Source organism: Montipora capricornis, chromosome 12 (assembly GCF_036669925.1).
Source record: "Montipora capricornis isolate CH-2021 chromosome 12, ASM3666992v2, whole genome shotgun sequence".
NCBI classification, from domain to species: Eukaryota; Metazoa; Cnidaria; class Anthozoa; order Scleractinia; family Acroporidae; genus Montipora; species Montipora capricornis.
Window position 1 is genome coordinate 13,871,972 of NC_090894.1, and position 10,000 is coordinate 13,881,971.

At 40.9% G+C, this 10,000-nt stretch overlaps 2 protein-coding genes and 1 long non-coding RNA gene across 4 annotated transcripts in view; 2 read left to right on the forward strand and 1 right to left on the reverse strand.

Annotated features, from left to right (window-relative positions):
- The window catches only part of LOC138025269 (uncharacterized), a 1,317-nt gene extending 592 nt beyond the window's left edge, over window positions 1-725 (reverse strand). Inside the window, exons 1-2 of the long non-coding RNA XR_011127161.1 lie at window positions 610-725; window positions 1-26 (exon numbers count right to left, since the gene is read on the reverse strand). The exon at window positions 1-26 is cut by the window's left edge and continues 14 nt beyond it. This is a non-coding gene — a long non-coding RNA (uncharacterized lncRNA). The remainder of the gene's footprint in view (window positions 27-609) is intronic.
- Window positions 1-10,000, forward strand: part of LOC138025267 (uncharacterized) — a 62,328-nt gene that overhangs the window by 9,714 nt on the left and 42,614 nt on the right. The window lies entirely within an intron of this gene.
- LOC138025266 (uncharacterized) overlaps window positions 5,628-10,000 on the forward strand; it is a 6,787-nt gene continuing 2,414 nt past the window's right edge. Inside the window, exons 1-3 of one of the 2 annotated variants that reach the window (XM_068872497.1) lie at window positions 5,628-6,428; window positions 7,306-7,918; window positions 8,032-8,320. In XM_068872497.1, coding sequence (XP_068728598.1) covers window positions 5,714-6,428; window positions 7,306-7,918; window positions 8,032-8,044 — 1,341 coding nt within the window. In that variant the 5' untranslated portion in view covers window positions 5,628-5,713 and the 3' untranslated portion in view covers window positions 8,045-8,320. Of the gene's footprint in view, window positions 6,429-7,305 lie in introns of both variants that reach the window. The other variant, XM_068872496.1, reaches the window with a different exon arrangement.

Below are 10,000 nucleotides of genomic sequence, written 5' to 3' on the forward strand. Positions count from 1 at the left end.
GCCATGGATCTGTGAATGTGAGAGCACTGGAATAAAAAAAGATAAAATTTTATATAGGAGTTCTACTAATTATTAGTTGGTTTTAGCAATTGATATATATTGATACGGTTTTGAGAAAGTCATATTTACATAATTATGGTTATAATAAACTTATGAAATTTTTACAATGTATCATTTTACATGCAAAAAGTTGTTTGTTTAGTGTATCATGAGAGAAAGGAGTGAAATTTGAGTCAGTTACATGTGATAATCTTCCCAATATACTCAGTTTTAGTATTAATTTGAACAAGGCAGTGTGAATTGCAGTGTTAATCTTGGCAAAACTGTGCCGTCGTTTGATTCGACTCGTGGGCTAAGACAACCAGGTGACCAAACTGGGTCAGGAAGCCAAAAAATTATTTTGCCTTTTACGGTTTGAGATAAATGAGACATCTGTGGCAGAAGACTTGGAAAACGTCGTCATGTTTTCCGTACAGAGAGTGTTCTATACTTCAGCTCCGTGATCGTGAATCTAAACATGTCAAACGGCTCCTTCAAAAAGTGAAAGTGGTTTACCAGAAGATTTAACCACCCACAACAATAATCAGTATTCAATATAATATAACTAACCTTACAAAATAACCCAGAGCAAATCCAATTACGCTCGAAGTCCTCGAAGCTCACCTCAACAACATCAGCACGTTCGAAATCCTCGAAGCTCACCTTGACAACGTCAGCAAAACGTCCTTCGATTCATGTGACAGAAGCTTCTATCCCATGTGACAAACTGTTATAATTGACACATTTTTCGCATTCTGATCGTTCTTAGTTGCAGAACAAAATTTCAATTTCCGGTTTCAGCCTCCCTGTTGTAAACGTGGCGCGCACGCGTAATACGCAATCCGCTGGTCACTGTCAAGATTAGGGTTGCGGGCCTCTCTTGGGCCCGCAATTAACTGAAATTTATATGGAAAACAGCTGCTGTGTGGCAAGCTTGCAATCCAGCACAAAATTCTCCTACATTTTGCAAAGTTTCAAACTGCGCTCTAAAATCACACACTAAACATCAGTGCCCTCAAAATTCACATTCTCACTAATTTCATCACGCTCTTTCTATCTCTGACATCTATATTGTACCAAGACCATTTTTGATGATTGAAAGGTCATCTGACACGGTCATGAAAAGGCCGGCCCATTAGCCAGAAATTCCCTTGAATTTAAGTCATGCGCAGTCAATTTTCGTTAAGCACTTCAGAAGCTGAATTAAATTTTCTTAGGTTCAAAAGTTTATTTAAAGTTACCGCATCTAAAATTACACCTTGACCCTTTTTGGACATAAAGTAGGTTAACACGTTAAGTATATCCAAACAATTATGCGGTGTGTAAACACGAATTTGTTTGTAATGGTTAGCACTCTAACAGCTATCACAAAACGCATAAGGCTGAAAAATATTTGAACTTTTTCTGAATGAAATATTGCTATAAAGACAAAGATACAACTGTTTTTTAAAGAGATGGTATATTAATAAAACAACCATTGTTCGAAAACAAAGAGATAGAAATTGGATTGAATTACTTTCCTCCTTAATTCCACATGGCAACTGCACAAGCACGGAAATGATCTTCCAGACTCCTCTATATGCTACCAGAAAAATGGAGAATGTTTGGGCATGAGTTTCAGAAGGTTATCATTTCAAACAGGCTGTTTTTTTTTTTTTTTTTTTTTTTTTTTTTTTGGCGAAAAGGTTTCTTTTTTTTTAAAAAAAGAATATACCAAATTTATTATGAACTTTATCTCAAATATTTCAAAATGTTCCCCTACACTAAGTAAAACCCTAAAAATAGGAAAAAATAGAAATTTCTTGAACAATAGGAGAAAATGGGAAGCAGACCAAAAAATATTTAAAAATAGGAACTTGACTCCCTGGAGGTATTATATTGTGATTTACTCCAACCTGCCTTTGTTCCATGAATCGCAAGGCTTCCTGCACCCTCCCCCTAGATCCTCCCCTGGCTAATGTTGTCGCTGGTCGCTAATACAGGCAGCAGATATGCGAAGCCCCGAATGAAATGATCCCTCCAGAGTCAACGTACTCCAAACACGCCATTTCAACCGGCCATTGCGTAGCTTGAATGTCTGATCCTTTTAGTTAGAGTTTCATTCCTTGTTTTTGTACAGCAAACTTTCGTCTACGATTCGAGTTTTTGGAGCAACAAGAAATCATACAACTTTCCTGGAGGACAGACTGGGTTCGACACACAAGAAACAAAATTACCAACTTACTGGAACACATCCTTCAACAAGATCTGTCTCGGTATGAAGATCTCTGCCGCACAATACCCAAATTTCGTCGTCATTAACAAAAGCGCTGATTCTCTCTATTCGCTGATTGCCGATGGGAAATATCTCAACGTACCACTTGGCTTGACTGAATGGAAGAAGCTAATTGGCCCGCAGGCTTCCTTACAAACTGGTGCTTGTCTAATGGAGGGTTTTAACGTTCAGTGTAGCTTTACCGGAAGCTCCAAAGCAAGAATTGGCGTTGTTCGTAACAACGGGGCCAACTGCGATTCTTGTGACTCAAGACTCGGCTTTGGCACTGGAGGTTATCACGACACCAACAATTCGTGTGGAAACGAGGCCGTTCAAGACAAGCATATTAAAGCTATGGGATATATTTTGGTGCAGTAAAGTGTTTCTGCAAGGACATCTCGACGCTGTAATCAAGTAGACAGTGCAATATTTCCGAAGACAGAAAAGCTTCCATATCAGCGAAGCAGTGATCGATTTTTTTTCAAACCCCTCTAGTCTTGAAAAACCTTACATACACAAAGGAATTTTCTCAGAGTGACCAAGCTATTTCTGGATGAGTTTTTGAATAGAAACTTAGGCAGCGTCGGATCGCAAAAGTTCTGCATAGTGACCGCATTTTTGTTGTTGTTGCTGTTCCACATATTGCATTATAAAAATCTCAAAGAGTACACGTGCTTTCATTGGTCAATTAGGCGTGTGTGCATGACAGTACATGATCATGGCTGTCACGCCACGCTCTTGACTTTCCCAGAGGACGTTATAATTATTTTATAAAATCATTAGAAAACTTTTTCCGTGTTTGCATAGTTTGAAGAGTTCGGAAGTTAGTATTTGATTCCAAGACATATACAGTTCCCTTACAACAGAACTTGGTCTACGCAAGACTACTGAAGCTGCATGCATATATGAATCTCAAGTACTTGCCACCAACTTTGCTAATACCGATCGAACTGCTCAGTATAACAATATAGTAACGGATCCGCTTAGTCTTTTGGGATTATCCTACTGTGTGTAGGACTGAAATAGAGAGAGATCACTGGTCGAAGGAAAGGCCAAATCCACGAATGAAGATAGATTCTGAATCAGAAAACCTATTCAAGGGAACTTTGTAAAAGGGTCTGATTGATGAAGATAAGCTCTTGAATGATATATTTCATGATGAAGCTACGGTAGAGGACTTGTGTGAAGCTCTTAGAATGGTCGGGCTCATATACGAGACCATCACTCATTCACTGTCTGAATTCGGCCTCAGTATACAATTGAGTAACTTGCTGGTGTTTCTTTATTTCTTGCAAGTAATAGGGAAATCATTGTTCACATTCCTTGCCTCATTAGCATTCTCGTCCCCAGAGCCACCCAGCTCTCTTAGCCGCTAAAGGCTGAGCACGAAAACCAGTTCTTCCTTTTCGCGTGCGAAAGCCCCGCTGGCTAATAGAAACGATGGGATGGGAAAGAGAATGTCTCATTAGCACAGGCCTATCGTTTTTGAGTCCGTCAACCGAGAACAAAGTAATGAATATTGAAAGTGCGTTGCATAATGAGATACGACTCTCTGAAAATTTGAACCCGATATTTCTTTGAAAATTCGAAATTTAAAACCGGAGAACGTATGGGTTCATTAGCGCCGTTGCACCCAAGAATTTACCAATTTTTGATGGCTAATGGCATAACTGGCTCGTTATCAAAGCCACTAAGTCTTAAAAGTCTTCGGTGGTAATCAATCCGTGTAAAAAGCATGATGCCTTTTAATTTCAAAAAGGTCGTGTGTTGATGAACCAATGTGTAAACAATGACTTCAGCAAAGTTTCCTTTACAGTTGTAGTTTAATCAAGTATTTAATTTGTCAGTGTTGTTAATTTGTTTTGAAATGAAAATTCAGTGCTTAAGTGATAATTTAGTGTCGCTCTGTCTTGCATGACATCCCGTACTTATAAAGTAATGAATATTGAAAGTGCGTTGCATAATGAGATACGACTCTCTGAAAATTTGAATCGAACCCGATATTTCTTTGAAAATTCGAAATTTAAAACCGGAGAACGTATGGGATCATTAGCGCCGTTGCACCCAAGAATTTACCAATTTTTGATGGCTAATAACATAACTGGCTCGTTATCAAAGCCACTAAGTCTTAAAAGTCTTCGGTGGTAATTAATCCGTGTAAAAAGCATGATGCCTTTTAATTTCAGTAAGGTCGTGTGTTGATGAACCAATGTGTAAACAATGACTTCAGCAAAGTTTCCTTTACAGTTGTAGTTTAATCAAGTATTTAATTTGTCAGTGTTGTTAATTTGTTTTGAAATGAAAATTAAATGCTTAAGTGATAATTTAGTGTCGCTCTGTCTTGCATGACCTCCCGTACTTATACATGAATTAGTAAACATACTGAGATTTCCGAGGTTCTCAAATGTGAACCTTTTGCGTCCTTCTCAGGGCGATTGAACGTTACACTGAGCGATATTTAGTAAAGGACGAAAGCAAAGGCACGGACACTGAGATAAGTATATGTCGGCCTTTTCAACCTTGTACTGGGACATTGTTTTGCAACTTCAAAACGACACAAAATTATCCGATTCCGGCAGTATAAAGTTGTCGGAACGGTTCATTTGTGGCTCAGTTGTTCCTTAGCATTATACCACATTTCTTCTGGGACACCGACCACTTAAAACAGTCTGACCCACCCCCTTTACATTGAGCGCCCACATTTCTCGGGCCCCTGAAACACGGAATTTTATGACTGTTTACAGTAATCTGTTTCCATCGAACATCAAATGGGCTATATAATTCTGTTTTCCACCGAAAAATAAGCCTTATTTTTTAGAATTTCAGTTTATATGATTATTTATGTATGACTTAGGGTGCTTTCTGTTTGTCACTGAACTGGACGGCCAGACGTCCTTTCAGTTTGCAACGAAAATGCAACAATTTGAAGGAACAATTGCATCGATAAGTCCTCGCATTCTTCTAGAGAAGTAAACATTTCAACCTCGAAGTGTACTTCCGATAATTTGAAGGCGTTGTAGAGTTAGTCCTTCCAAATCTCTAGTCTGGCCGGTTAGTTCTGTCAAATGGAAAGCACCCCAAGTTACTCTTCACAACATGTTTTCGGAATCGTTGTTAAACCTAGCAACGGCCGGGGAGTCTCGCAATTGGGAATTCATCGAGGACCAGAGGACGTTAAACGGCTGAAACGATCAGAATCAATGTATTATCATTTCGGAAAAATGAGGAAATAATAATTTATTCGACTACATCGCAAGGAATAACACACTCCCCCATCCCCCCCCCCCCCAAAAAAAAAACCCAAACTTAACCCTACCCTCTATAATTCAAGCGGAGAGGCACTTCCGGGATCGACCGAGGCCTTTACTTGTTCTTTCTGTACTTTGCACCGAGTCAGAGCGGCTTTACTTGTACAGTACTATGGGCAACACTTCTTCAGTCGAAGAGATAAAATTGGGAGATAAAATTGGTGAAGGTTCGTATGGAGAAGTTTTCAAGGCAGTGTGGTGTAGGAAGAATGTAGCAGCCAAACGAATACGCTCGGTTTTCTTCGAAGGCGATTACGATGGACGCATCAGAGCAGCTTTCCTGAAGAAGTATAAATCAGAATGGGAGTTACTCAAAGGCCTTAATCACCCCAATATCGTGCAATATTACACGGTGATCTTGCCTCCAGTTCCAGAGACACCGATTATTGTCACTGAGCTGTTAGATTGTGACTTGGCTAAGCACATTCAGCGATCCGAGAGCAAACCAAAAGTGGCCTTTTCAAACGTTGTCAAGATCATGCTTGACATTGCAGAGGGTCTGCAGTATCTACACTCTCTTAAAGATCCTATTGTACACCGCGATTTGGCGAGCAAAAACATCCTGCTTACGAAAGCACTGCACGCGAAGATCGCAGACTTAGGATTGGCGAAGGTATTTCCTCATGGTGCAATGTTTGCCACGGCAGTGCCTGGTACACCGGTATACGCAGCTCCAGAGACTTACTCCAAGATGACTCAAAAAGGACGGAGAGATGGTCGAGTAATTTACACAGAGAAAATTGACATATTTTCCTTTGGCGCTCTGATGCTCGAGACGATTATCGGTCATCTCCCAGAACGAGATTTACCTGACCCAGTTCTCGAAGGTATTTCGTTTCAATTCGTTTACTACTATATGCGTTGAATTTTTTTTGGTATATTTTACGGCCAGTCGTCCATTTAATGAGTTATTAGGTTTCTAGGTTGTTTCTCTCGTTCGGTTTTGAGACTTTTGAGTGCAAATACATGTCATTTGAGTCACGCAATGTTAAGTAAACAAATGGTCACGCACTCGGGTGTTTGTAGTACGTGACATGTAGGCACCTCTTCCTGATTTTTCCCTACAAAGGTACTAAGATCTATTAAGTTCTAGTTCTTAATGAACCATTCATTGGTCCCACAAAGTCGTGCAGAAGTTGCTTTCAGTCAATCAATCATCGAAGCACGATTCATTGCAAATCGTTTATCTGAGTTGCGAAGAAATTTTATAGAAATTCCTTTGTTAAACGAATTTAAAAAAAATTCGGTTTTTTTTAACATGACTGCGTCTGGGCGTCTATTTGATTGCATAAAAGTGGGTGATATGCCTTAAAATTGTCCAAAGATTCGTGAGCAATATTTGATGGCGATCACGAACATTCTGTATGATCGTAAAAGGAGGAACCGTGTTTGATAACGGCTCTGTCACAGTATCAGAGTAAGGTACATCTTCTACAGGTCTCTACAAGAAGAAAGGAAAGGAGATTAGAGGTGCGTTTTACCTGGATGGCAGCCAAACTGACCAACTCCTTTTAATGAAGGTTGTGTGTGCACAAAGACTTCACCGCCGGTGTAGTTATTGCCAGAGACATCAAAAATTTGATCTGGATTTCGAATTCATGTCCTCCCTGGCGCAGGTTGCCTGTAGGACAAAGGAAGCTCTCCACTTAAAGCCTGAAACATAATAGCAACGAAACTTTAACAATTTCCGTTGATTTTTTTTAGACGGCGAAATTGTTCCAGAATACATTCGACGGAGCGAGGATCTTGAAGAAATGGGTCCTGGCCATCCCCTCCACAGCCTTGTTTGCAAGTGCCTTGAAAATATACCCGACAAAAGACCAACTGCGGCTGACCTTGTAAACGCCCTGCTAAAATTATCTAAGACTACTGAAGGGAAAATCTCTGGTAACCCTGCTGTTGAAAAGATCGGGCTCACGTCGCCTATTCAGTCTGACCACAAATTCAAGCTTTTGGTTTTGGGTGAGTCCGGCGTTGGAAAGACTTCGCTTCTTTCTCGTTTCCTAGACCCCGATAGTCCATTCCTTGATGTACCAGTCCCAAGCACCATCGTTTCCGAGGAACACTTTCAGCGGCTACGCTTCCGAAATAAGTCTGTCCATCTTCACCTTGTAGATGTTGGCGGCCACAAGTTCAGCCCTACGGCCAACTTTGTTCCGCAGATATTCCGCCGCGTCCAGGGCGCGGTTATTGTCTTTGATCTCACTTCCCAAGTATCTTTCTTAGAGGTGTCAAAGTGGCTAGAAGCTGTGAAGGAGAAATGCAATGAGGGATTACCAATTGTACTCGTTGGAAACAAAAATGACGAGTCGGAGAGGTGGGTTGATTCAATGAAAGTCCAAAATTTTGCTTCTAACGAAACTTTGTTCTACATCGAGGCTAGCGCGAAGTCCCGAGAGAATGTCGACGAAATATTTTCCGTTCTCATAGGTTTAATGATTGAGCGGGAAAACCTACTGGGATCCTCGCCGGAGGCGAACTTGCTTCTTTCTTCACTGCGAAGCACACGTTCGGCGGAGGATCCAATAGAAAGGAATCTAATTGCTGAACGCCAGCGGTCCCCTCGTCATGAGGTTATTGATCCAGGTGTTATCATTCTGGAGGGGGCGAGCTCTACTGGTGAGGAATCAAACGGTAAAGAGACATCACAAAGTAACGAGAAAGATGCAGCTAACTCGGACGGAAAACGCAGCTGTTGTGTTTTGATATAGAAAAGTGAGTATACCTGGAAAGCCAGAACAGTTTTAATGGGAACCTCCACTGTTTTAACAAACGTCCCCTAAAATTAGAAGATCTGTAACGAAAAAAATGCATTACCTAGTGAAATAATCCAGGCGAGGAAGAGAGCAATTCTTTGCTTGAAAATTTAGGCACTCACAATCGCCTTTCGACCTTTGTGGTCGATGCCCTATTATGCCAGCTGAGGTGGAATTTTTTGGAAAAATCGTCGTTCAGGTAGCTTGAATCGACGCGCGTCTATACATACCACTCAGGGCCAATGAAACACAATCACGACAGAACAGAACATTCAACAACAACTGTTAAGAATCCCAACTGGCCGGAGGCAGACCAGTTGGCTATTTACAAGTGCATCTGAAAAGTTGAATCAGGGACAACCAGGAACAAATTCAGCGAGTGGTGAGAACGTGTCTTGTACCCGGGATCCCCGGATCTCAAGGCAAGCGCCCTAACCACTGGACCACACATGGAAACCAAGAGATTATGAAGATATCTCTTGGTTTCCATGTGTGGTCCAGTGGTTAGGGCGCTTGGAGGTTCCCTTTAAACTAGGCGACGTGGTTAAGCTATTGAGGCTCCATTAAGGCATTGGATCTCATGCTTCCGGCTGCTTCGGGTCAGAGGCGCGTTTCTCGAAAGTCCCGAAACTTGACGGGCCATTTTCGGGTGTCACAATTTCCTTTGTATCTCAAGAACGGAGGGGATTTTAGTCATAAAACTTCACAGTCATTTTTTTTTTTTATTACCTTTAAAACATGTTAAAAGGTTGACTTTCCAAAACGAGCGGTTGGCAGTTTCACAAATGGCTTTTCGGGCCCGAAAAGTTTTCGGGACTTTTGAGAAGCAGGCCCCATTGTGACACCCGAAAATGACCAGTAAAATTTCGGGACTTTCGAGAAACGTGCCTCTGATCCCGCTCTGAGAATCAACTTGAATGCACCCAGAAATCTCCTGACTGTATATGGGTCAAAGAGAGTGGAACAAAATTGGCATCGAACAATACGAGTTTGTTTAATTTAAGTGGCTCAAACCAGTTTCAATAATTGCAACGGAGTGTCTTATTTCAAGGAATGACTTTGGAACACTTGTTAACATAACGGCAATGTTGTGGTACCCAGTACATGAGACACCAAAGGAACTCATCATTGTGGCGGAATGGGTCACCATAGCAACAGGAAAGCCATCTAAAAAAGACACTATACAGTATTTTGTTTGGAAACGCTTATATCCACAAAAACCAACTCGTTGGCCGTTTTTTATTCATTTGCCTAAAGAGAATATGGGGTAGGAGAGCAAGTCCGCCATATTTGGCCCTATTCTGATGAAAATTAAAAGTATTGAAATATATATGTAATCTATACTGTGTGGTTGTTTCAAAGACGACACCTTATTGGTCAGTTGGTGTGAAAGTGGACCGCGCGGCCATGGTAATAACAAATAAAAGTAACCTTCGCAGCGCGGGTGCGATCTAAAATAGATTTCAAATAATTGTCATGGAGCGTAGGGAATCGCTCTCTCACCTCATTTTCTCTTGTCTGCCTTCAATCTGAAGTTTGCTTCTTATTATTCGCGTTAGTACAACGAAAAATACCAATGCTGCTTGTATTACTTACCTCTTTAATCTCGTACCCAGAAATTACATCTTTAATCTCTTTAATCT